Source organism: Gadus morhua, chromosome 3, assembly GCF_902167405.1.
Source record: "Gadus morhua chromosome 3, gadMor3.0, whole genome shotgun sequence".
Classification (NCBI taxonomy): domain Eukaryota; kingdom Metazoa; phylum Chordata; class Actinopteri; order Gadiformes; family Gadidae; genus Gadus; species Gadus morhua.
The window spans coordinates 6,493,608-6,520,861 of NC_044050.1; the positions used below are offsets into that span (position 1 = coordinate 6,493,608).

General features: G+C 49.3%; 1 protein-coding gene across 4 annotated transcripts in view; it reads right to left on the reverse strand.

Moving 5' to 3' along the window:
* Positions 1-202: 202 nt before the first annotated feature.
* Positions 203-27,254, reverse strand: part of kdm4c (lysine (K)-specific demethylase 4C) — a 28,346-nt gene continuing 1,294 nt past the window's right edge. Inside the window, exons 2-22 of one of the 4 annotated variants that reach the window (XM_030351621.1) lie at positions 26,936-27,099; positions 23,774-23,949; positions 23,267-23,381; positions 21,846-22,039; positions 20,239-20,288; positions 19,415-19,518; positions 18,994-19,131; positions 17,862-18,055; positions 17,104-17,375; positions 14,902-16,835; positions 14,530-14,641; positions 12,343-12,524; positions 11,696-11,945; positions 8,823-8,899; positions 8,294-8,349; positions 8,073-8,181; positions 3,536-3,730; positions 2,942-3,109; positions 2,130-2,249; positions 1,097-1,189; positions 203-605 (exon numbers count right to left, since the gene is read on the reverse strand). In XM_030351621.1, coding sequence (XP_030207481.1) covers positions 453-605; positions 1,097-1,189; positions 2,130-2,249; positions 2,942-3,109; positions 3,536-3,730; positions 8,073-8,181; positions 8,294-8,349; positions 8,823-8,899; positions 11,696-11,945; positions 12,343-12,524; positions 14,530-14,641; positions 14,902-16,835; positions 17,104-17,375; positions 17,862-18,055; positions 18,994-19,131; positions 19,415-19,518; positions 20,239-20,288; positions 21,846-22,039; positions 23,267-23,381; positions 23,774-23,949; positions 26,936-27,079 — 4,836 coding nt within the window. In that variant the 5' untranslated portion in view covers positions 27,080-27,099 and the 3' untranslated portion in view covers positions 203-452. Of the gene's footprint in view, positions 606-1,096; positions 1,190-2,129; positions 2,250-2,941; positions 3,113-3,535; positions 3,731-8,072; positions 8,182-8,293; positions 8,350-8,822; positions 8,900-11,695; positions 11,946-12,342; positions 12,525-14,529; positions 14,642-14,901; positions 16,836-17,103; positions 17,376-17,861; positions 18,056-18,993; positions 19,132-19,414; positions 19,519-20,238; positions 20,289-21,845; positions 22,040-23,266; positions 23,382-23,773; positions 23,950-26,935; positions 27,116-27,254 lie in introns of all 4 variants that reach the window. The other 3 variants (XM_030351622.1, XM_030351619.1, XM_030351620.1) reach the window with 3 other exon arrangements.

Genomic DNA, 27,254 nt, shown 5'->3' on the forward strand with positions numbered 1-27,254 from the left:
AAAAAATAAAAAAAAAAATTGGCGAAAAAAAAATTGGCGAAAATCGGCCGCGTATCGGCCGATACCGATACACGTAAAAAACGCGAATATCGGCCGATAATATCGGCCGACCGATATATCGGTCGATCCCTAGTGCAGACCGTCTAATCTGATTCTCAATCTCAGTATGGAGCAGGAAAAAAAACAAAAAACTTGATTTAAGGAGAGGGATGGTAGTACAGACTGCCTCAGCCTTTAACACTGTGCATAACCTCTGTGGTGCGGACATTAGAGATCCTAGGCTCCATCCTAGCGGCAGCTTCGCACACACACACACACACACACACACACACACACACACAACCCCCCCCATCCATCGATCACAAATCCCCTCTCTCAATTCAGTGCATTCATTTGTCGTTGATCTGCAGATTAATCCAACCCGTCCTTCTTCCTCCTCATGGTGGTCTTCCTCACTTGCCCTTCGGGCTGCGTGGCTCCCAGGAGCTCCTGGCCGACAGAGCCACGTAGTCCTTCTGGAAGCGGGAGTTGGGCGTGCGCTGGCGCTTCCTCTCCACCTGCGTGGTGAAGAAGGTGTCCTGGAAGCGCATGCTGGAGGCCGTGGACTAGAGACACACAGGAAGGAGGGGATTACGCCGGGAAGCCAGTCCCGTCCTGTCCGGCCATGGAGAGCTAGGGCCCAACATCATAGATATGATGGGTGGTGGAAATAATATCTGGCTTGGTACAATAAAAATAATCCTACAACAAAATGTAAATTGATTGGCCACACACTTTTTTTTTTAACATAAAGGTGAGCGTTGAATTCAAACTCGTATCTAATTGGCCAGGGTTTATCACTAGGGCGCCGCTAAAAATGTAAACATGTCACCCTGCTACTTTTTATGCAAAGCTGTCAATGCGTTTTTCGAGAGGGTCACACTCCCAAAAGAGGTCAAAGCCACTGAAGTAGAGCATTCTGTACAAACCGTTTAGCGCGGTGCCCATTCCCAACATACAAGAGCGCTGGTCATTTCACACCCACCCTGATCTGAGTCAAGGCCGGCCGGGAGTGGGAGCTCCCTCTCTAAAGCAGACCGCACGGTCGGACACTTACAAGTCTTCCTTTCACCTTTTTAGGCAGGTCTTCTTCCAGGGTGTACACATCCTCCCTCTTGGCCAGAACCTGGGAGCCATCTTCAAACTCCACCTTGGGGGGGGATACAAGCCGGGGAGTCATATTTCAGACACTTTATCTCCCCTCTGGTGACGTTCACATTTCACTGCCTCTCCTTTTACCGCCAGGTCAACGGTGATAAACCCACCTCGTCTTCTGCACTTTTCCAACGACCTACATTTCACGGCCCTTAGAAGCCGAGCCTCTTAAAATGTTCCTACCGGAAGCACACCTCCCCGTACAATGGAGAGCTGTTCCTTCCCACTTGGCCCACTTCGCCTCATAAGTGTGCACGGCTCCACGGTGTGTGTGTGCGTCACGGGGCCAGTTGTGCATGTCTAATGGTTGACGCCCAGCCCCACTAAATAAAGCCTAAGTGGAAGCAGCAGCAGCCTGTCTTTCTGCGCGGTGAATATTTCAGTGAGTTTGAATAATGCAGATTGTCGTCCTCCCTCTCTCTCCCCCCCCCCCCCCCCCCCCCGTCCCCCACGGGGCATATTCGCCGAGCTCTTCCTCCCACTCTATTGATGTCCGTCCTCCAAACATCATCCAGCCATTTCTTCAGCACCACCAGCTATCTGCTCTCTGTTCCTCTCTCTATACATAGGCCTGGGGGGGGGGGCTGACAACAGGCAGCAGTGGGAAGTGTTGTCAGTTGAGCTGGTTTGAGTTCTGTGTCCCTTCTGGGCCCCAGGCTTCCATCTCCTTCCTCCTCGATGACGTCGCCAGGTTAACTGGTACAGTGGATCAAATATGAACGCAGCTCCCAGCTCCCCTGCTCCCCCCCCCCCCCCCCCCCCAGCTCCCATCTTCCCCCTCCCCCAACCCCCCCCCCCCCCCCCCCCCCCCCCCCCAGCTCCCATCCCCCCCCCCGGCCCCCATTACACTGGAAAAGTTCCCCTGTAAACCCCAGATCGGGCCGTGTGTTTGCAGGTGTGTGTGTGTGTGCGTCCGGCGTGCGGGGGGCTGGTACCTGGTACATGTGGGTGGTGTTGGACCCCAGGTACTTGGCTCCGTAGTAGAGGCCGTCGGGCCACTTTACCTGCACCGCCTCCCCCACCTCGGGGGGCCCCAGGCTCACACAGTCCCGGCTCTGTGGGGAGAGCAGCAGAGCTAGGGCTCAGCGCACACTGGGACTGGGCTCAACGGGGAGAGGATGCTATTGAATTCAATAGGTTCAATAGACTATTAGTGTCAGTCACAGCAGCTGTCAGCGCCATTCTGCAGCAATTAAACAAAAGCTCATTACCGCTCGCCTGACAAATCCCTCTTCTTACCAGGGAAGGTTTACGATCCTAAATTGGTGTGTATTTATGAATAAGGCTGCATGAATTAACGCTTGTGTGGTGTGTTTGCTTGTAGTAAAAGGCTGAGTGAGACAGTGATTGTGTGAGTGAGGTATTGATTGTGGGAGTGAGTGAGTGAGACAGTGATTGTGTGAGTGAGACAGTGATTGTGTGAGTGAGGCAGTGATTGTGTGAGTGAGGCAGTGATTGTGTGAGTGAGGCAGTGATTGTGTGAGTGAGGCAGTGATTGTGTGAGTGAGGCAGTGATTGTGTGAGTGAGCGAGACAGTGAGTGTGCGAGTGAGGCAGTGATTGTGCGAGTGAGGCAGTGAGACAGTGATCATATGAGTGTGTATGTTTTATGTGTGTGTGTGTAGAGGGTGTTATGCGTGCGTGTGTGTGTGTTATGTGTGCGTGTGTAATGTGTGTATGCGTAATTTCTTTGTTCAGGGTGATAAAACGGCAGTTCTGCCTGTGCGTGCATCGCCCGGGGGCCTCACCACGATGTCCTCGGGGTAGGTGTCGTTGGAGAAGGAGCCGTCGTCGAACATGACCTCGTAGAAGGCCTGCGAGCTGACCTGCGTCACCCTGCTGCTGTAGTAGCGCAGGTTCTTGTGTTTGGAGATGACCGTCTGGCCCAGGGAGATGGCCGCCTCGCTGGCCCGCTGCTTCTGGGACACACAGGGCAGACGGCGCCGCTCAGACCGCTGGGGAGTTGTGTGCGTGCGTGCGTGCGTGCGTGCGTGCGTGCGTGCGTGCGTGCGTGCGTGCGTCGGATTTTGAGTCTTGGCATTTAAGAATAGTACTTAGCATCGTGTAGCGTCTTATCCGAGCTATCTTTATTGTATACGGGGAATGGGTTAACCTAGCAATTGTTAGTGCTGGACACCTGTTTCTATGAACATCCTGACGATACCGACGGCGATATATTGTTGCATCCCTTTCTTCTGAAAATGTTCTTATTGTATGTGGCTTTGGATAAAAGCGTCTGCTAAACGCCCTAAATGTAAAAGTGGATCCAATTAATTTTGTCAATGAGAGACAAAGAGCCTGTGCAGGCAGCTCCCCACGGAACCCCTCCCTTTGTAACTCACCGCAGCGGAGCTCCGTGACTGGTGCCGGTGGCAGGTGATGGACACGACGTAGGGCCAGTCGTCGGGCTCCATGGTGACGCCGGCCGCGTGGGCGCAGGTGACGTGGAAGGAGGTGGGGCAGCGGCCGTAGGAGCACTGGATGCAGGCCCCGGCGTGCCGCTTCCCCGAGCAGCGCTTGTGGCAGTATGTGCACTTCTGTGGAGCGGCCGGAGAGCGGCGTTAAACTGCGCCCTACAGACCCTGCAGGGCGACCCCTTGCTGGAAAGGGGTGTCCTAATGAAGACACTGCCACTGTAGAAATACACCCATTCAATTCTCAATAACGAACCAGGAAACAAGGCTTAATCCCGCCCCCTTTCAGTTGTCGGTTCCCGGACCAGCCTCTGGTCCGTCCCGCCCCGGAAGGGATGACACCTACAGCTACAGATCCATGCAACTCAACCACTCTGACATATTGAGTTAGATGGACATAGTTAGTGACTTTGAGACCATTTGTTGAACGTTTAGGCAAATAGTCTGTCTGCCTAGTCATCACTTCTGTAAGGGGAGAGCTGCTGCCTTTCAGGCTTTCCAACATGTCAATGAACCGGTCGGCCGTGGCTACACCTTGGGGGGGCGGGACTGCAACTTGGGGGGGTGGGACTGCACCTTGGGGGGGGGGGGGCGGGACTACACCTTGGGGGGGGTGGGTCTAACCCCCTAGGACTTGATTGGCCGTGATGAATTATAGCCGCAGGTCCAGGTAATGGAGACCCAGTGAAGAGGGGCCGCAGCACCAAGACACCGTTCCCCAATTCCAGGAGAAAATGCCCCGGAGATGTAGACGCTGATGGGTCAATTTATTCTATTCTGTTATTGGATTCAGTATAAGAGAGAGTAAGAGCTGGGAGAGAGACCATGGGAGTGGGGAGATTGGAGAGGGGCAGAGAGAGAGAGAGAGAGAGAGAGAGAGAGAGCGAGAGCGCAAGAGAGCGCAAGAGAGAGAGAGAGCGAGAGCGCAAGAGAGCGCAAGAGAGAGAGAGCGAGAGAGAGAGAGAGAGAGAGCGCAAGAGAGAGAGAGCTGGGCAGAAAGCAAAGAGGTCGACGGAGAACATGTTATTTTGCTGCTGCATTACAAGAGAGCTGTGGAATTGGAGTCGACCAGACGACCTCATGTGAGGTCACACATCCACCAGTAGGGCGGCGGGTCCGTTATTAGATTCATTTCCTCCTCAGTTCGCCGAGTGATGGGCAGCTGGCAGCAACTACACAACAAAATTGCTGAACAAACACAATGTTCCCCCATGTTCCTGCACGCGCATTCTGCTGTTGCTGTACCAACCAGCCCATCAAGTCTGTTTCCCTCCACCACGGCCTCCACCACCACCCACCCCCCCCCCCACCCCTCTTATTTCCTCCACCGCTGGACGAGGAAAAAATGACGGCACTCCCCCATTATAGCACATCTCTCCCCTCTCCCTCTCTCCCCTCTCCCTCTCTCCCCCGCCACAATAAAATATCCTCTGCTCTCTCTCCCTCTCCATATTTATGCATCCTTCTCCTGGCAGTAACTCCTTGGAGACCAGCAGATGTGTAAATGGTAAACAATGCTTAGTGTAACTCTGCGTTTAGCGTGGCGAGCATGGCGCCCGTACCCACAGGCCCGGGATGCTACGGCTGTAAAGCGGATTTCAAGCGTTAGCGAGGGTCCCGGCCTTGGGCAACCTTTTCATTTTTCAATCGTTCCGTACGAAAGGTGCGTAAAAAAGTCAACCATTTGGGGTACTTGGGGTTTTTCCCAAACTAGCTGATCTAATCTAGTGGATTTAGCGTTGATTCAATTATACCCCTTCAAACGAATTTGTGGAGGCAATTGCGATTAGGGTATCAGTTGGGCCTGTCTTCAGATTATTATCCATCATTAAAGCGTGCCATTTTATTTCACCAGCACCATTTTTTGCAGGGCAGCCCAAAAGGCTGGCAGGCTTTTCAAACTTGAAGTACAAGTCGCTCATTCTGGCAATCTTTCTTGAAAATGTGGGTCCTCTGGGGTCAGAGCTAACTTTTTAGACTCCTCCTCACTGCGCACGGTGAATAAGTAAGGCAGCGTTTCAGGGAGGCCATTTCTCCACACAGACAGCGTTGGACTGAGTACTGGTCCATGGTTCAGATCACATCCGTGCAGTTTGATCAGCAGGACGCACGTGTGCTGTTGATGTCTTCCCCGTATCGGAGCACGGGGTGGGGTTCATGACGTGGGAATATGTGAATAGACTAGCTGTGTGCACGTGGGCGCGTGTGTGGCCCCGCGCTCCATGCCTGTGCAGTCACTGGGTTGCTTTTGAATTCTGGTGTTGAGCCATGTGTTAAGAACATTCCCACAGTAAATTATGAATGTGTGTGGGAGTGTGTGTGTGTTAGTGTGCGAGAGTGCGGATGTGTGTTTCCGCGTGTTGGCGGTAAATGATGAATGAGCTGGCCCGCCTGCGCGGACGCCGGGTCCAGGCCGTTGTTTTTGGGCACGTGGCTCGCTAAACGCAGTTTCAAGAAGAAGCAGGAGAACAACTGGACACGGCCAACAACAGACGCCTCACACACACACACACCATTTACTAAACACACTGGGCTCCATCACCCGAGGCGCACACGGTATGAACACGACGCCAGTGTCCGAGGACGGACCACTGTGTGGGATTCGTCTCGTCCCTAAATGTCCTCATCAGTCAGTGTGAGTCTGTGACAGCTCTCTGTGTGTGTGTGTGTGTGTGTGTGTGTGTGTGTGTGTGTGTGTGTGTGTGTGTGTGTGTGTGTGTGTGTGTGTGTGTGTGTGTGTGTGTGTGTGTGTGTGTGTGTGTGTGTGTGTGTGTGTGAGACAACTGTGTGTGTCTGCGTGTGTGTGCGGAAGTGTGTTTCTGACAAGGGGACATGGAGTGGAAAGTGCTGAGTGAGGGTTGGGGGGGAGTTAGTGCCTGAAGACAGAGTGGTCCATTTACCGGAAGCACAACATTGACCATGAAGGACGGACCAGAGGGTATCCCCTCCCTCCCCCTCCCCGTCCCCCCCTCCCCCTCCCGTCCGCTGATTGTTCTAATGTGTTGTGGAGGTGGCGGGCGGTCCATGACCAGCATGAGATATAGGTTCTTTGATGAGGCCGCGAGGCATTCCGTGTCCTGATATATTACGGTCATTGTCGGGGGATACAAGATGAGAACACTGAAGTCTATTCTGCCGTGAACCATGTTGACCTAAAGAAGGAATAAGGGAAGGAAAATAGACACTGCCCTCATGAATAATATATAACGAAAACACAGGATGTATATTATCTGAGAGCAAACATGACTAAGGGGTGAAATTATAGATGCCCCGGCGCAGAGCCATTTTAGCAGTAATTTCAAACCCTCAGAAAGAATCATGTATATTGCCTTTTCGACTATGATTTACTCTGTTCAATTTCCCTGATTTTGGTCAAACCAGCACTTTTGGGAGAATATGAGCCTTCAAAGCCTCTGGAAACGCACGGCTGACAGTGAAACATGAGCTGCATTTGTGGTTCCCTCGTTCCGTTCCCATAACGCAGCCCGAAACACACACACACACACACACACACACACACACACACACACACACACACACACACACACACACACACACACACACACACACACACACACACACACACACACACACACACACACACCAACACAATTCACCGAGGATATTTTCATTGTATCCATGGCGTCTAACTAACGCTTCTTGTTGACATGTGTCAGAGCTGCCACTCGCAACGACACCTACCGTGAGAGGGGCTCCCGGTCAACATCACGCTAACACGTAGCATGAATGCTCACCAGGGATGTCTGGGTAAATATTGGCCACCCTTTCCACCAGCCAGCGTTAGCCCGGGTGATCGTCTCTCCTCATCGTTCTGCTGAGCTTTCCAGATGCCCGCAGCACAGAGCTAACTATAGTGTCAACGTGTCAGGTCTGCTGATCCACTCTGCAGCTCTCTCGTCTCACACACACACACACACCTAAAAACCAAGCTTAAATGCACAAACTAATTCAATCCGCGGCCAAATGCATGACACACACATGCCCCCATGTGCGCGCACACACACACACACACACACACACACACACACACACACACACACACACACACACACACACACACACACACACACACACACACACACACACACACACACACACACACACACACACACACACTTCTACCCACTCGTGGTAATTATCTAGTTTTGATTGTGGGCATGTTCGTCTCACATTGTTAATTAGAGCTGCTAACACTTCATTAATTAGACTGAGTCCTCAAGGACGGGGGAATTCCTGCACTGAATTCGCTGGCATGCGTGTGTGTGTTCCAATGCTTGTGTGTGTGCGTGTGTACCTATGTGTGTGTTTGTCTGTGAGGGCATGTGTGTAAGTGTGTTCCTAGGTTTGTGTGAGTGTGTTTGTGTGTGTGTGTCTGTGTTTGTTTGTTTCTGTGTGTGGTTGTGTCTCTGTGTGTGTGTGTGTGTGTGTGTGTGCGTGTCCTTACCAGGCGGTATCTCTGCAGAGGGATCATGCTGGTGTCGATGGGACTCCTCTTGGCCTCGTGGCTGAACCTCGCCTCTGGCAGAGCTATGGCGCACATCACATGGGCCCACCTGCACACACACACACACACACATTCATAAACACACACATACCGTAGCACCTGGGGCTCAGAGGAGAGCCACTCGGAGTGATTGCTGACAGGCGGAGTCTGAAGCATCTCACCGGTCATCTGTGGTTCTCTTCAGCGCGCCGCCCCGGAGGTTACAGAGGCAGCACTCCTGTGAAGGACAAGGTGCAGGAGCAGGGGATTCAGGGCGGAGGGACCACCGACACCACTTGGCATAAGAGAGACATTCTCGGTCTGCTCTCAGCCTATTCAAGTCATTCCTACCTATGGCTCTGTTTGCTAGACTGTATGTGTGCGTATGCTTGGGTAATTGGGTCTTTGTTTGTGTTTTTTGGGTGTGCACGCTTGTGTTTGTGCTTGTGCGAGTGCTTGCATCAGCGTTGCCTGTGTGCGTGTTTGTTTGTGTGTTTGCATCAGTGTACTTGTGTCTGTACTTGCATGTGCGTGCATGTTAATCTGGGGAGAACGCAGGGTGAGGGTGTGTGTGGGTGCTGGGGTGAGGCAGTGTGTGTGTGCTGGGGTGAGGCGGTGTGTGTGTGTGCTGGGGTCAGGCGGTGTGTGTGCTGGGGTGAGGCAGAATGTGTGCGTGTGTGTGTGTGTGTGTGTGTGCTCGGACATGCGTACCGCGTTGAAGCGCTCCGCCGTGCAGCGGTCACATGACCACTCCTCTCTGACGTCCTCTGCCGTGACTCCGTAGCAGCCTGAGAAACAACCACGGGAAGAGAAGTTGAGAACAACATCTGTGGGAGAACAACTATTATCCCGCCTACGGGCTTGAGGAACGAGCTAATGAAGACGAGAAAAACCAACAACCGCGCTGCAAAACCAAACTGTCGAAGATGGCGAGAGCAAAGCGTCAGCCCGGCCGTTTAACGGCGGGACGCGCGACTGCGGCCAGGGACTCAAATATTCCCCCTCCATTATGAGGAAACCCGTTTCAATAGGGGAGCAAAGTGGACAAACACGGTCACACGCAAACGCCACATGCCATTTCCCCACCACCAAAGTTTCCACGGTGCCGTCGTGGTTCCCGCTGCTCGGTGACGGGCCGGTGGCTCTCCTCCATGCAGAAGACCCCGGAGGCGCTTACTTATGTGGTGATGGAGGATCGCTGTGGGTGGGCTATCAGGGCTGTGTGTTTATAGATATTGATGCTAATTCCCGCAGTGGCTGCGCAACAACCCGACGAATGAAAAACAAGGCATTTCTTTGCGAGATAAACTGTGTGCGTGTGCGTGCATGTCTGTGCCTGTGATTGTGTGCGTCTGCGCTGCCTGCTTCGACCAAAGGTCCACAGATGCGACCCGTTCCTGAAGTATATCCTTCAGGGAGCGACGTCGTTCAGAAACCCGGCCGACAAGGATGAATAATAGTCAACCCGATAATAACACTGCCAGCGTGAACCAACACCCGCGGCTTCCTGTTTGCGCGGGAGCGTTTAGAGGGGGAAACGCCGCGCACGTGATGAGGGGGCACCGCAGTGAAGTGAAGGAGATCACTTTCTAATTTGGCAACTCCTTAGAACCAACAAACGAGGGCCTTCAGACATGCACCAAAAAGAAAAGTATCCCCATGCTCTTTTCTTCATTTATATGAAAGTAAATCAAAGAAAGCCAAACTATGCATGCCTTTACCGCACTCCCGCTGACCAAAGCCAACCTCTGGAAAGAAATAATGGAGCTAACCTCTTTTCCTTTCAAGAGTTCAAATAACATTGCAGCAGGAATACGATATTTATTGTTAAGGTCTCAAATCCAAAGCTGTGGCTTTTTCAACAATGTCAGAAGATCGCACCCACACGCACACGCACACACACACACACACACACGCTTGAAATGTGTCCTAGCTCTGGACATATGAGGCCCTGTAGATCTAGAAATGAGGGATACAGAGCAGTCAACACTAAGCTGCTGGCCTGGGACAGTGTGAGAACAGATTACTGGAGAGAAACATTTCTAGCATGTGTGCATGTATCTGCATCTCTGATAGAAACCAAGAGATTAAGATATTGGTTCAATGTTTTGGGTGGGGGGGGGGGGGGGAGGAACAGAGCGACCTGAGCTGAGTGAATAATAAGGAAATGTTTTGTAAGCGTGTGTGTGTGTGCGCTGCACCCTGGGCTTGTTTTTACTCGCTGCGCTTCTGAGTGTATGTGAGGCCTTTTTTTTGGTTGCAATCTGCGGCATTGGCCCTGTCTGTTGGACAGGAAGTGTTCGTGGTAAGACGGAGGATTCACCCTCATTCAGCTGACGGGGGGAATAAAACACTGCGGACCGCAAAGAGATGAGAGGTACGTGGGGAGGGGGAGAGAACGGGGCTGGAAAATTGCAGGGGGGAAAAAAGCCGGAGCTTAAACCCGCTGAACTTGTTACATCGACGGTGCAAAATGTACCACTACCGCTGGAACTTGGCACACCGCTGGATGAGCGGTCGCGCGCTCCACTACACGGAAAGGACTGGGCCTGTCTGAGACGACGGGCAGATGTTGGGAAGATGGGAGAACCAGTGGAGCGTTGTCCCGCACTGCTTTGAGCCACTCTTTCGATCCAGTTTACACTAAGCTGTTTAAATGGGTCTTTTTTTTTCTCCGCTGGATCAGAATAGATGCTTTCCGATAAGCTTTGCTTTAACAATTGAGAGCATATGTGCGCATTAACATGACTTATCATAGGTGATAAGAGGTCTCTTTCAGGATACCCTCGAGATTGGGAAAGTACATGAATATATCATTGAAATGACATTCACTTGATATATGCTGGTGCATTTTGCCTCGTGAGACCATCAGGAAATTCGGGTTTGCGTTTCGCCATAAATATGTTTGGCCTTGGCTGGGCAGCCATCGATTTCCACATATGGACGCGACCTTAAGTTTTTCTAAAAACCCAGCAAATCAGATTAAATAACTGAGTGAGGCTCTTGTCGGATGCGGTTGGAAGCAGAGTCTTCTGAAAAAAGCCTTATGCGCAAATATTCTGTTAATCTTTTAACATTGTTATTCTCTCCACAGCACTCTGTCGATTGCCACCCTTTCATCAGGCCCCGCCATCGTTTTAGAAATGACAAGCACCCCGCTGCGCACCATGTTAAAACGTGAACTGAACCCCCCCCCTACGACTGCATGGTCCTAGCTGTTGTCTCTCTCTGTGTGATTGTAATGCTAAGGGGCTGGAGGCCAAAGCGGCCTGCAGAGGGAGGCAGAGTGAGACCCCCAGGGACCAGAGCGGCCTGCAGAGAGAGGCAGAGTGGGACCCCAAGGGACCAGAGCGGCCTGCAGAGAGGCAGAGTGGGACCCCCAGGGACCAGAGCGGCCTGCAGAGCGAGGCAGAGTGTGACCCCCAGGGACCAGAGCGGCCTGCAGAGCGAGGCAAAGTGTGACCCCCAGGGACCAGAGCGGCCTGCAGAGAGAGGCAGAGTGGGACCCCCAGGGACCAGAGCGGCCTGCAGAGAGAGGCATAGTGTGGCCCCCAGGGGCCAGGCCGGATGCGCGGGGCCCTTACTTGCGTGGACCTGCAGACAGCAGCCCTGGCAGGAGAGCAGCGCCGAGGAGCCGTCCTCCTGCAGCCGGGGGTTGGTGGGGGTTGGCGGCCCGTTCTGCTCCCGGTAGGAGAAGCAGATCTCCGGCACCAGGGGCTTGGTCCTCCTCAGACCCCCGTGGTTGGGGGGGCCCGGGGAGGAGGGGTCCTGGAGCGGGGCGGCGTGGACGGCGGACCCCGGGGAGGACTTGGCGTCCTCCGCTTTGTCTTCAGCCTGCGGGCGGTCGAGACAGAGGGCGGGGGGGTTATCCACAGAGCAGGGTTGTCGCTGACTTGTGGGAATGGGTCGGTCTTCAAATGGTAAGCCGCTCTGTGGTCCTCCGAAATGATTCACTACTTTAACGTGCGGCAAATTATCGAGCCAAATAAATACTCGGATTTTCAACTAGAAGTTATATTTCACAATTTCTCCTTTTTGCGGGGGAAAAAAAAAAGAGGGGCCATTTTTGGGCTGTTCATTTAAAGACAACGCACTCTGCCGCTGACTCTCCAATCTGATCTGTAGCACCTTTAAGGGCCAAAAATGGAGGTGAAGGTTTATACACCGAGAGGCACGGGTGATGATTATCAGGCATTGAGAGTTATCAGAGTGTGTGTCCCCCCCCCCCCACCTGGTAGTAGGCCATGAAGAGCGTGCACACGGCGCAGTGCGGCTGCATGGTGGCGGCGTTGGCGTTGTACTCCTTCTCCGCTGTGAAACACGGCTTCCTGCTCTGCCACAGGAAGAGGAGGGGCTTAGCCCAGAGCTCCATTTCCTGTTCGCCGCCATCGGCCGGGTTGACGTCCATGGGCTCTGAACAAGGCCGGAGGGAGGAGGAGGGAGAGAGAGAGAGAGAGAAAGAGAGAGAGACGTTAACAGAACCTCTCAAACACACCCCAGTAGACCACTCTGTGAAGGCCCAGCGATGACGATTTAGGATTGAAATTAAATCAATAAATAAATCGTATTGGAACACATAAGACATTGAAGCCTGAAGGAAAATCCATGGCTGGAGAAATGCTGGTGTCGGAGTGCCCTTGGGACCATCTGTGTTTATCTGCACCTGAAGAGAGGCAGACACTTCTCTCGCTCTGGTGTTTTTTGTTAATTGAGTCCCTAACGGTGAGTCTGAGGCCAGGATGCGCCGTGCATATCGAGTGCAGGAGAGGCTGTGGATCGCCCGGTCCCCCGTGCACTCCTGTAGTGTTAGTAGGGTTAACGCTTGATCAAATCCACTTCCCATCATTTGGGGCCGATTATCAAATGAGTCTGAAAATGTAATGATATGAATTATATTTTCAATGAATCTACACCCGCCTCTTTAACCGAAAGACCGATTGTTGTCATAAAAGTGCAGACACGGAGCATTAGATGATCATTCCATGGTTATATTTTGGAATAAACAACTAAAAAGGACTGACCAACAGGATAATTAGCCCGTGTGTGTGAGCGTGTGTGCGTGTGTCGGGAGTCTCTCTTTGGACACAGTGCATGTGTATTGGATGTTCCTTCTCAGAAACCATGAGGAATGTGACATCCATCACTAGGTCATGGCGCGGTCACATGAACTGTGATATAAATCTAATCCATGTTCATGTGCACACTGACGTCAGACGGATCATTTAATGAGAAAATAAGATTGGGGGGAAAAATAAGGCAGACTAGTTTATTTCCAGAGGTCAATGTGCTATAGCGTGATTTTGATCTTTCAACAAATATAAATGCACACACGCATAACTCTTTACAAAAATATGCAGGAACGAGTCACGGATAAGAAGCAAAAGCCCTGATTTGAAACATTACTCACATAGTAGAACGTGGAAATATGCTCCTTTGAATTTGCTTATTTTTCCAATAAAATAATTTAAAGGAGATCCATTTTCTCATAGGGGGAACAGTGAAATGTGCCCAACAGTAATATTTTTCTACTCGAGTACCACCCCCACCACTGAAAGAAATACAGAGACCAACTATCCATTTATAGCGAGATAGAAAGATAACCCGTCACCCCACAGGCAAACCCCAGTGTTAAATGTGCTATAATATCTGGTACAAAACTATCAAAGTTACAACCTGATATACACCTGGTTAAATTGATTTGCCTTGCACGATTCAGTCAGAAGTCAGTTAGTAGGCAAATGTTTTCCCAGAACTGTCTTACCAAAAACAAAAGAAAATATATACTTAAAATAATGTACAGCCGCTATACCTAAGGTCAAAAGGAGTACAGACCCTGGCCAACCACCATCCAATGTTCACTGGGCCAAGCACTCTGAACCTTATCACAAACCCAGGTTTCCACCCGGCTCACTGCGTCCCCCTCGGTTTGAGGGGATGGGGGAGCTGATCACACGAGATCTCTGAACCCTTTCTAGACAACATCAGTAACACATCAGCAAATGAGGCTTTGTGTCCTCGCCCTGTACTCCCTCTCTGTTATGGTAACGCTGTTTTAAACGTTTACTGCAAGGTCGGAATCACAGTGCAACTTGACTGAATAATTAACGACATAGTCCAGATTGGAACGCGATTCTAGCATAGCCACAAGTACCAATACCACAACTCCCGACACAGTGCCAAGCAGCTGTGTCTCCTACCGCCACATCTCCCTACCACACATTCTAACTCACCCCACAACACAGAGAGAGAGAGAGAGAGAGAGAGAGAGAGAGAGAGAGAGAGAGAGAGAGAGAGAGAGAGAGAGAGAGAGAGAGAGAGAGAGAGAGAGAGAGAGAGAGAGAGAGAGAGAGAGAGAGAGAGAGAGAGAGAGAGAGAGAGAGAGAGAGAGAGAGAGAGAGAGAGTGTGTGTGTGACCCACCATCGTCACTGGTGGTCTGCTGCTTCACAGCAGTGGGCACAGCCCTGGCCGTGGGTTTCCTCAGAGGGTGGCGCCAGCTCTTACTCGTCCTCTTCACGGATTGAGCAGGGTACTGGAACACAAAGCAGCACAACACATTGTTGTCAAACATCAAGGTGGGGGTGGGGGTGTGTGTGTGTGTGTGTGTGTGTGTGTGTGTGTGTGTGTGTGTGTGTGTGTGTGTGTGTGTGAACTCACAATGGTGTTCTATCTTGTGTTCTTTGGTTAGTCCCATGGACAACACAGCAAGTAGCAGCAGTTTCCAATATTTGTATATGAATCGACCAAATGAAATGTTGCAAAAAAAAGCCTGCTCAGTTTAAAAATACTCACCGGACAGACCTCTCCAGGTTCCAGCCTCGCATCACACTGCTCATAGTCACTCATGCAGTCTCCCTCATCTTCCTCCTCGTCTTCCTCCTCCTCCTCCTCCTCGTCCTCTTCCGACGATGGGGATGACTCACTGCTACTGTCCCCCCGGGCGCTGCTCTGCTCCTCTTCCTCCCGCCCGTCCCCCTCTCCCGCCATGAAGGAGACCTGCTCCGCTGCACCCGGAGTGACGGGACCCAGGCAGCCCGGGGCACCGGCCGTACCCGGCTCCCTGCGCCCTCCCTGGGCCCCCATCGCCTCCGCGTCCCCCCTGCAGGGCTCGTACTCCGCCGCCAGCCCCGGGGGCTCGGCGGTGCCCACCGACAGCAGCGAGGTGGGCTCCAGCTGGGCCCAGGTGAGAGCCGCGCCCCCTTCTTCCTGATTGGCCGCGTCGCCGTCGGGCCGGGGCCCGTCGGGGTCCGTGACCTCCTTGTACTGGGGCTCGGTCCACATGGTGTAAGGGAGGTTCTCGTGGGCGAAGTCGGCGTGCAGGCTCTGGATGAGCACGGCGGGGCTCGGGGAGGTCAGGTTCTTCCAGATGCTGCTGGAGAAGGGCTTTGGCTCCTCGTAGGGGCTCGATGAGTAGCCGGACGACGAGAAGGCGCCGGGCTCGAAGAGAGCGTCGTCCATTTCGTGCCCGAGCCTTTGCAGCTGCGGGGGGGCCGAGAGGACTCTGTGGTCGTGGCTCGAGACGTTGGGCATAAACGAGTCGGTGCCGAGCAGGATCGGGGCTTCGTCTGCGGCCGCGCGGTGCTCGGAGGCCGCGGGCTCTGCTAGTTCAAACGGGAGCTCTGCGACGGCAGCGCCGTCTCTGAGGCTGAAGTGTCGTAACGTAGTGTGGGCCCTCTCCGCTGCGACGGCCGGCACCGCCGTCTGCATTACCACATCGGCCGCGCCGTCAGCGGCGGCAGCAGTTCTTAAGTCAGCAGCGCTGCCCGCGGTGGTGGGGACCCCGGGACCCCCGCCGTCACTCGCTAGCCGCTCGCGCTGAACATCAGGCTCAGAAGGCGTGCGAGAGAGCGCCGCCGGCGCGAGAGAGGTCACGGCGTCGTCGAAGGCCGCAGGGGGGTCCGCCGGCGTTTGGCGCCTCAGCAGAGGCGCCCCCTGCTGAGGCGGCCGCGGCGGGGACGCCGTGACCTCGCTCAGCCCGGCGTCGGCGTGCGTCAGGGACGGCATCTCCTGGGTGAGCACGGGGGGAGCGGGGCCGTTCTCGGGCCCCTCTGCCGGCAGCTCGGGAGTGAGGAGAGGCGGGAAAAGGTTTTCCTCTGCCGCCACGCCGTCGGGGGGGGTGAAGTCGGGGGGCCACGGCTCTAGGGGCGAGCGGGCTGACGCCTCCCTGCCGCCCTCTGCCAACGCGCCGTTATAAAAGGCCCCTGCGGTGCGGTGTGTGTGAGCGGTGGTGGCAGCCGGCCCCTCAGCTTCGAGGGCACCCTGCCGATCCGCCCCGCCCCCCTCTTCCTCAGTCCTCGTTCCGGGCCTAGAGGCTCCCTCGCTGGGTGAAGGGCCCGACGAGTGGCTGTCTGAGTGCAGAGGATGCAGCCACACCGTGAGGTTAGCCGCCGTACGGGGGCAGGGGGCCGCCGGGCGGCTGCTCCGTGGGCTAATCCCTCTGGAGTGGTCCGGAGGGCTGGCCAGGTCCCGCGGTCCAAGAGGGTCTGAGAGGGCCGCCACAGACTCACAATTGGCTCTTTTAGCGGTGAGAGGTTTGACCTCTGCGACCGAGGGTCCTTTGGGTTTACTGGGAGCCACGGCGATTACCGAGGGGGCTTTCTCACACGGAGGGCCGGAGGGGTGAGGGGGGAGGGAGAGAGGGGTTTGGGATGGCTCTGATTTACAAAGGTTGAGTCTGTCGCTCTCGACCCGGTTCACCTTGACCACACACATCTGTCTGCAGGGGTCTGTTGGGAGGGGGGGATGGAGGAGAGGAAGAGAGAGATAGCATGGTAGAATTAACGGATCTGCATTCAAGTCCTAAACCAAACATGCCCCTTTTGCTAAAATATTCAATTAGGATAACACTGAGACACAAGGCTTCACAAGGGCAAGAAAGGCCCATTAACAATTTGTTGAAACCAGACAGACAGACAGACAGACAGACAGACAGACAGACAGACAGACAAGGCCTGAAACAATACATTCTGGTGCCAACACCAGTCAGTCTCTTACCAGGGAGGCGGAGAGAGTTCTGGTGGTCTTCCTCCTTCTCCTCCTCCTCCTCCTCCTCCTCCTGCTCCTCCTCCTCCTCCTCCTCTCCTGGCGTGCAGGTTGTGTGTTGCTGAGATCGGCGTACCTTGGGTCCCAGTGGGCCTCCTGCTAGACCTCTCCTCCTGCTCCTGCTGCTGCTGCAGCCGCCGCCGCTCAGGGCTGCACCTCCTTCCAGGCCCGGGGGCTCCTCCGTGGTCCTGAGCCGCTTGGAGCGAGTACGGGAATGTGTGGTACTGGGCACCAGGGGAGAGCGGGGAGACAGATGGGTTAGTGCTGAAGGGGATTCAAACTCAAAGCCTGATTAACACAGAAAAGCGGTTTTAAGAGAGTGTGGACTGGAGTGATTTGGCGGATGAGCCCACTTGACTTTTAAGACACATTTTAAATGGGCCAATAGGTCGACGCTGGTTTATCTGCAATAAAAGGTTGCGCGTAAAAAGTGTCAGGGAGTACGTTTTCCCCAATAACATTGCGGCTTATAGTGGCAAGCAACGGCTAGAATGAACGGCTTCAAAAGTGCTTGTTATGGTCGACTCTAATCAATACCTCCCGTACTAGGAATCCGGGCCAGCCGTCTCCAGTTCATTGGGATTATGGGTGAAAGGTGTCTTGCTCAAAGGCATCATCAACCAGGGGCAGAAAATGGATTAGAAGCCTTAAACCCTGAGGCCCCCCAACGCCTGATGCACGGCCCGCCCTCCACGCCGTCCGGTGCCTACCTCTTATTGGAGGGCTTGCTCTTCTGGCGGCGCTGCAGCCAGGTCTGCAGCTCGGGCGTGGTCCTGGGGGTGGCGGCGGTGTGGTCTATCTGCGTGGGGTCCTTCCCCAGCATCCAGGCGGGGTAGCGGTCGGGCTGGAAGCGCTTCACGAAGGGCTCCATGGAGATCTTCACCATGTCCTTGCTGCATGTGCACTACGGGGGATGGAAGACACGGTGGAGTGCACAGGGTCAGGCTATTGGATAAGGGGTCAGAACAGTCTCAATAATAATGAATGCACAGAGAAGGATTCACAAATGGATTTTGTGATCTATATATAAATTACTCAATTCTCACAAATATATTTCAATGCACACACAAATGGATATCGGTATGTATAAATGTAAAATAAATCCATAAATAAAAATAAGTTTCACAAACACATTTCTGATCCATACACAAACACAAATTTGTCTTGACGCAGCTTTTACTTCTTCGCCACCTAGAGATTGTTATGTATGATCATTAAAAAAAAACATGTTATTTCCCAAAAACATTTGACAAAGGGAACCGGGAGACTCGGAGGCTGGACTTATGCTTCAGAAGTCGGAACTGCAGTCATGTGATTGGCTGCAAAACGAGGGAGGCATCTGATTGGCTACAGAGAGTTCCTTGTTGAAAAGAAATTGCAAATATTTTTTTAATTAATATATTTATGGATTTATATTACATTTATTTAAAACAAGACACATTTTTGTGTGGATCAGAAATGTGTTTTGTTTATGGATTAATTTTACATTCATACATACCGATATCCATTTGTGTGTGCATTGAAATGTATTTGTGAGAAGAGCGTAATTTATATATAAATCATAAAATCCATTTGTGAATCCTTCTCTGTGCATTCATTATTAATGACTGTTCTTATCCCGCAATTGGAGCACTGGTTCACAGCTCTGCTCCCTTGTAGGTGCGATGCTGACGTGAAAGGTCAAGTTAATGGGAGTACAATGACTGTACGAGAGCAATCCTGATGTTTGTTTTAAGTTGCATTGTTTAAAAAGGTTTAGATGCGGGAGCCGTTGAAGAAAAAGAAGACAGAGAAGAAGGAGGAGGAGGAGGAGGAGGAGGAGTGACCCCAGCCGAGTGTTACCTGTGTGGCCACCTTGCCGTAGTCTATCCATCGGAGACTGGCGAAGTTGGTGGACTCTGCACAGTTGAAGCCGTGGTTGAAGCCAGCGTGGTAGCCGTAGGGGAACGTCACCATGAACTCCCCTGCCTCCTGAGTGGTCTGATAATGGCCATGATGATGGCGGTGACAAAAGCGTGCGAGACCAATTAATAAATGGCCCTAGCCACAGTTTGAGAACAGCACATGCGTATTAATTGGCCCAGTAAAAACTTAGATAACACCTAGATAAGCAGGATAACGCATGAATAACGAGGCAAAGTGGCCTGCTTAATTGCTAGACCCTCCTGACATCTGCATAGTTAAAACCCCTGGGCTTTAGCACAGCACATTCTGGGAAAAGAAAGGTGAGCGGTGAGTGTTTTTGTTCCAATGAACTGCTTACCTTATCAAAGGGGATCCCGTATTTCTTCAGTACGGAAGGCGAGATTAGAGTCATTTTATGGCGAAGAAAAGCCTCACAGCCCTTAAAGCTATTGGGAAAGAAACCTGACAACCACGCACAGAAAAAACAGCTTAATAATAAGGCTGGGCATTTTGACGTGTTCTGCTTTTTCACTTCAGTAACAAAGCCTTTATTTCCCTAAAAGCAAGAGAACGCCGAATGGCAGCAATATTTTCCAACATTTTATTTGACAAATTACAGCACTGCTTGGAAAGTGGATATCAAAAGCGGCACGCCATCGCAGGCTGGATGCACTTAGTCATTCTGAGAACTTAAGGGTCTGTTGGAAAAACTGCAGACATCCCTTATTCGCCTTTTAATTAAGCCAGACTGCCATCCATGGCAATTAAAGAGAAAACACTCTTGGTTTACAGGGACTATGCTCACATAAGTCAACACTTGGCCAGTCGAGCAATGGATCTCACTGCAAGATCTCATTACTGAATACCCCAAAAAGGCCCTTAAAGACGAAGAGTACAGCATATATTAAGCTACGTCGTTCACTCTTCCTAATACTGCCTCGCTTTTCTTGTGGTCAAAACCCTTGAAAGAGGCAAACATCCAAAGTTTAAATCCCTAATTGGAAAGGTAGGGTATATCCATGTACGATATTCATTCATTAGACTGCTATTCATCTTTAAGCCATTGGAAGCATGCAGGCTCTCAGTCCTGCTTAACAGTTTGTATTGTATTTTGGTAATATCATTCCTGGATTCCTCATTCAAGATGTCCATTGTCTGAATAAGAGGGAAATATTGCTGTACCTGTGGCCAGTCGCTCGAGTCTCTTTCCATGCTCGGGGGGGATGGCATACCTTTTAGGGACAGAAAAGGACACATAAGGACCTGGCAAATGTTTTTTAATGTTTGTTTAATTCTAAAGCGGGTGTTACGTGGCATACAGCGACACGGCTTTATACAATGAGACGGACCCCTATTGAGCTGCACAGGGTGGATTAGTAATAGTTCTCCAAGCCAATATACTTAGGTCCAATACTGCCATCAAGTGGTCACTAAAGTCCTTTGTTGTATTTGAAGTTGCAACAAATACAAATGTGACCCTATTTCAGAAGTCAAACAATACCACAAAATTTATCTCACCTTTGTTTTCATATTTGAGATTTTTTTGTGATGTTGTTGAAAATGGTAAGCACTTGTTTTTTCACAAAAGCAAACCCCCTCGCCTATTTTTCTGTGATTGACGCCCGTTTCTTTAACTAAACTAAGCTGCATCATGTAAAAAAACAATATTATAAATACTAGTGAAGACCCCTATTATAGGCTAGCCCCTCAAGGGAAGAAGGTCAACAATGCTATTTATTGTGCCATGCACTACTCAACATCCCCCCACTCTGGACAGGATTCTCTCCATGCTTCCAATGCAATTTGGTTCACATGCTTCCCCCTGCAGGTCTGTGCCACTTCTGTCATCGGTGCACCTGTCAGCCTTACAGTGCAGTGAGAGCGAGGAGGGGGGGGGGGGCTCAGGTAGAAAAAGGGAGGCACTGGCTTGGGCTGGGTGGGGAATGATGAACTGTGAAAATAGTGTGTGCGTGCGTGTGGCATGTGTATGTGTTAGAGAAACTGATCCCTGTGAGGTTGCAAGGATTATTGCTCTAATGAGAGGAACTTCCTCCAGGGTGAGAGATAGGGGGGGGGGGGGGGGAGCGAGCAAGAGAAAGAGAGAGTGAGAGGGAGAGTGAAAAATGGAGCGAGGAAACCTGGTAATAAAAATGATAAAATGCCCAAACTTCATTTTTGAACCATCATCATAATTTGCCTCCACTCTCAATGGGTTTTCTTGAAAATCCAACTCGTCATTTGGGGACTTGGTTTATATTTAACCTGTGTGTACTCCCCCCAAAAGCAACACAAGAATTTGTTCAAAAAAAACTAAATAATCTTGAACAACCTATAAGAAAAAGGCTAATGGGATTCCCAAGCTGAAATAGCGTTATAGCCTTATAGTCAAAACGTCAGCTTAAATCTTTGCAAAATGAATATGTTGACATTCATTTCATATTTGAATTATTCAAAATAACATGCATGTAAGATTTGACTAAACAAAAAAGGCAGATATTAAGTTCTGTGATCAAAATGACCATATCAAGGCAGAGCTCAGCTGTTCTCCAAAGAAACGGCTAAATTCATACAAATTGTTTTGACACTCATTCAAATCCAGCAAAATCCCAACGATTCCTAGCCAAATCCATTCAAATTCATAACAATCTTGGCAAATTGAAGCACATTTTATCGAATCCTGGCACATCTGAAATCAACCTGGTGAGACAGGGAGACAACATAAACACTGTGTGTGTGTGCGCGTGCGTGCGTGCGTGCGTGCGTGCGTGCGTGCGTGCGGCCCCACTTACCAGGATTTGGGCTCTCCAAAGTGCAGATAGTTAATGCTGTAGAGATCCATGTCCTCCGTGTGCCAGGAGAAGGAGGTCTTCCACATGCCAAAGTAAAGATAGGGCGTGTTGACGCCTTGGATGGACACTCCACAGTCCTCCTCGATCACATCCAGGATGGAGTTCAGATGGCCAATGTTCCACTCCTCCACATCCTGTTATTAAGGGCCGAGAAAAACACAGCAGCCACGTTGATGAGGGAAATTATTCATTCAACATTGGATATATTATCCACACACATGGCTGAATTATCAATTTTGTGATGGATATGTAACGATGTGAATGTAATGCAATAGGTTTTACACTGCTGGGTAAAGGTTTCCCCGCAACTTATTTTTCCATTCTTCTTTACAAAACCCTTTGCAAACGGAAACCATGCAAGCAAGGATGAATTATAAAACATGTTATCAATGCTATGTTTTGTAATAATAATAAGAGGTTGAAGCATTTTCAATTCCAACGGAGAGAAATAACCTGACATAACAAAAGAGTTTTCAAACACTCCACGCCGAGAACAAATTAAGCAGGGATTTTTTTTTGTTGTTTTTTTGTTGTTTTGAGTTCATTAGGCTGACACATTATGTAGGCTGCCAAAATAAAGGCTACGTTTATATTAGTCATCAATATTGACGCATCAGGATCAATATCTGAAGTGAAAGTCTTTATGCCCAGAGACTGAGAGAATTGGAATGGCTATGGAAAGCAATAAAAATGGGTGAGAGTCTTCAACTAGCTTGTTGGGTCATCTTGAAGACATTAGAAGACAGCGTCATATTGTAAATCTGACAGCAAACGGCTACCAACTGTTCTATATTGAAGTTACCGAAACCGAGGCAAATGGCAGTGGATGATTGAAATTGGGAAACTTAAATTACAAAAACGGATTGTTCCAGTCTTGATTGGGCCGAAGCCGTTTTACAATACTATACCTTATAAAAATAAAATAAACACTATCTATCTATCTATATACTTTTTATATTAAAAAAAGCTAGCTGCTAGCCTGCAGGTATGGCACCATTGTGCTATCTTGAGAAACTACATTGAATGGGGTAAGAATGATTATGTGTTTTAAATTACTGATCATTTTATGGTGTATGGTACGTATTTTGGGGAAACTTACTAGGTAGAAACCATTATTTTCACCCGATTTATTCAAGTATTGCTTCACGTCCTGCCTAACAGTGCCCCCTAGCTCTTCTAAATCACTGTACACTCTCGTGACTTTTTGCCTAATTAGCCACCACATAACATATGGATATTAAAGCTGCAATAATCGTGATACGGTTAAAAATAAATTGTATCCTGTGCAGAGAGGATTTAACACTGATAAAAAGGGGTGTATAAATGAAAGTGACAATGAACAACAGTGAAGAAACGCTTACCTCATCATAGAGGCTTCCACTGACATCAGCTCCATATATGGGCGAGACAAAAGTCAGGTTCTTCCAGTACTTCCTCTCCAGGTCTTCATAGTTCAGGTACCGAGGTGTACAGTACCTATGGATGAAGATTCAATAGAGTTTTCTTTTTGTATTCAAATGCTTTTTTATGTCTTAATGTGAATTTCGTTCTTCAAGCCCAGTGTCAGTATTTTAACATTAGTTTAAACTTTTGGGAGCTTCAAGAATATCATTCAGAATTGTTTGAACCTCACTCAATTCAAAGTTTTTTTTTCATCTTAAATAACAGATCTATTGAATTTATAGCAACATGCATAGCCACTAAAACCACTGCTGTATGCTCAGCTGTGGCTGTGTTGCTGCATGATAGTGACATTAAGTCAAGTCTGAAATGTTCCTTGTGATTGTGTTGAAGTATGCGCGAGAAATGTTTTATTCTCCTTTTCGCAAATCGACGAATGGTTCCGAGAATCCCATAATAATACTGACTGGTCACTATTGGCGAGCCTCCTGAACTCCTGGACGCTGAGGGGCTTCTTCTGGATGTTGTACTGTGTGAAGAGGCCCGACTGGCCGGCCACCATCTGCTGGATGGGAGCATTGATCATCACGTCGTCGATGTCGTCGTAGGTACGCCGCGGCTTCCAGCCCTTAGGAGGAATCACCTGGGCACACACACACACACACACCACACACACACACACACACACACACACACACACTTGAGCTGATGTCCTCATTTACTTGCATCAAGAAACAAGCACGTCTGCCCGGGATTAGGAGTAAAGCACAGCCGTGGTAGAGCGGCTTAATGCAAGCATCCGCAGGGTGCAAGCGTGAAAAATTATTATCACTGTTAAGCTTCTCAGACACGTTAGGTTTTATATACTACACATTTGGATCGCGGCCGACTTCAAACAGAGCAACGTTTGCGACTCATGAAAGAAGGCCGTACCAGAAACAACCGGGTATTCAGTGGCAATATAAGAGGTAACACCACAACATTATTCTTCTGTAGCCTAATCATATTTGTGATTATTTTTTGTGAATTTGAATAATGAATACGGGATATAGTAAAAAAATATCCAAGTCACAAATAATTCTTCAATGATCTTTCCAGAGACCTTTCCCCCAAATGTTTCTGTAGAGGCTTTCAGGGGTAGTGAGACCCCCTGTATTTACCCGGACTTTAGGCACTTGAAGCCAAAAGAAAGAATCATATAGTCAGTCAGTCAGTCAGTCAGTCAGTCAGTCAGTCAGTCAGTCAGTCAGTCAGTCAGTCAGTCAGTCAGTCCCTCCCTCCCTCCTAAAAGGTTATCACAGAGTTATAAAACTTACAGCAATGTACAAGTACATGCAGAGGGATGCAGTCCTTTAAAGAGGAACAAGAAGGTGTGCATTTGGGAAATTTAGCAAAACCACTTAGACTGGATAAGCAGCAGTCCATAAAGCAAGATTCAATGGAATGTAACATTCTCATTGTAAGCGCCACTCTATTGAGTTCGCAAGCACATAATCTCGGAACAAGAAATTCGACTATGCTATTGTCAAACTTCTGAGGCAGAGCTTGCCCAGGGCCTGGGCTGGGAACCTAAGATCGTGGCAGGTGGAGTAAGGCACTTTTTCCTGTCTTGTTACGAATATATTCTACCAAAGATAAACTGATTCGTGATTGCAAGACGCAGGTTTCAGATGACAATTTTAACAGATGTATTCCTACAGTTCCAAGTCTACTAAACAGATTTGATTTTAAAACTCTGAATTAATCGATATTATACTTTTTCAGAAGCACCATTTTAGTATTCTCGATACGAGGATGAGCTATTCTAACGCTTATTGCTCCACACAAGAAATATTATCATTTGACAGGGATCATTTTCCATGCCTCTTGAGTTGACATATCTGTAGTTTCTAATATATTTTGTCATATGCAGTGAGGTCAATATTGAAAGAGGTAATTTCCTTCATACAACAGTCATACTGAAATGTGGTCTTTAATCCTGTGGAATTCTGCCTTGTTGTTTAAGTTTAGCTTATAAACTTGCCTTAAAGGAAGACTCTTCAGATCATTTTGGGTTTGAGGGACTAATGCGGCAACAATCCTTCAAACTGGTCCAGTATTGAGCGAGAACACTGCAAACCGCAATCCAAGAAAACCAGCTGCAATGTAATGAGGGCTGCAGTCTACCAAAGAAGATCTTAGTAGTAGTCTGAAAATCGACCAACTCTTTGATTGGAAAAACAAACATTATAATCTGCACGTTATTTTGATCTTCTCTTCATCGGCCACTATGCGCTCTACTCTACTTGGTAGCCTAAATATTCCTAAGGGCTGTTTGGAGGTCAGTGGGATCAAATCCACTCTTGGTTCGAGCAGTGGGTTTAAGCAGGTTGCTCAGCAGCCACAGAGCACCAGTCGGGCAGCGCTGAGTAGTAGAAAGACCGCAACGCTACAGTATTCCTATAATTGGTCCCAATGGATAGCCCTGCGATGGGTGCCAAGGTACCCATTCTGATATGACCATTCCCAAAGTATATTGAGCGTTAAACACAAATGTTGACGGAGCTGTGCAAATAAAGAATTGTATGATAATGATTATAGTCAATTTTAACAAAATGCTGCTACACAGACTACTTCTCTGTCATGACGTTAATTAGTTGGGAGCTGATTAAATGTCCAGTGAGTTAAAACTAGCCGTCTCGTTTAAGGTTTTTGTCTTCTACAAGAGCCTGAACTAGAAAGCCTTGAATATTCATTGTATTTATAATTACCGGTAATGATATTTAGCCTTACACAATATAGCAACTCCAAAATAAAAAAAATAGGTCTGCATACGTCCCTTCCGCACATATCAACAGAACTTGAAAGCCCTAAATTGTAAACCTTTGGGGCATTAGTGCCCCATCAATGTACGTCCTCTAAAAGTGGTTGTTTTGCCACTGAGAGGCTCAGATTATATTCTGACATTATGGATAGGATCCCTGCAGACAAATAAATGGTTTACGTTCACCTTTCACAAAATCTTGCCGAATGAGAAGTCTCGCTCCTCAATCTCATTAAGTTGCTGCAGCGAATGTCCCTATAGAGATTACAATCTCAACTCTCAAATATTTTAGATAACACTAAGCTACTTTTCTGTAGTCCAATCCAACAAATTCTCCTATCTCCAGCACATGTTTCCACTGATCAACTCTGAGTGAGACTTGGTTGGATAGGACACAATAACCAAAAGACCAGATTAAGCGAAAGGTTAATAGAGAACCTGTATTTCTCTGTAGGGTTCCATCCCATACTGTTTGAGCCTGTCAGTGTTATAACAAGCAATTTTATAGGATGTACATTGATGGGGAGTTATTGACCAAAAAGATTACATTGCAGCCCGTTCAGCAAATTACTGATGCAGCATTTTCGCTCAATAATGGACCATTAAAAAAGAAATTGTCTGCATTAATACCTTAGACCCGCTCTTTAACATATATGTAATGCATGCTATCTAGAATAAACAACTCAAAATAAACAACCAAATATTTTGCAGCCCATATCTCAAAAATAATACTCAGAATACATTAATGAAGTTTTATCCCAATTTACCTTCCTTATATTGCAATAAAATAACCCTCAAAAAAGTTAAATGATAATGAAGCTCTTACCTTAGCCAGGCCTGCCCTGTGCGCCCCTTGAGACTCCATGTAGACCAGGTACTGGTTGAAGTCCCTGAACTCCTCCATGGTGGGCCTGAAGGTCATTATCTTGCAGGTGGGGTTTGCAGGGGTGTACACCTCTGCACCCGCCATCCTGTCGCCTCACCAGATAGCTGAAAGATGGAATACCTGATTGAGAAACGTTAATTTGCCATTATAAAGCTTATTTTTTAATATTTAATCAAAATATATAATCAAGGATTATGTTAGTTGTTCATTGTACGGAATTGAGCATATTAAATAACCACAATCTAGACTGGTCCAAGGG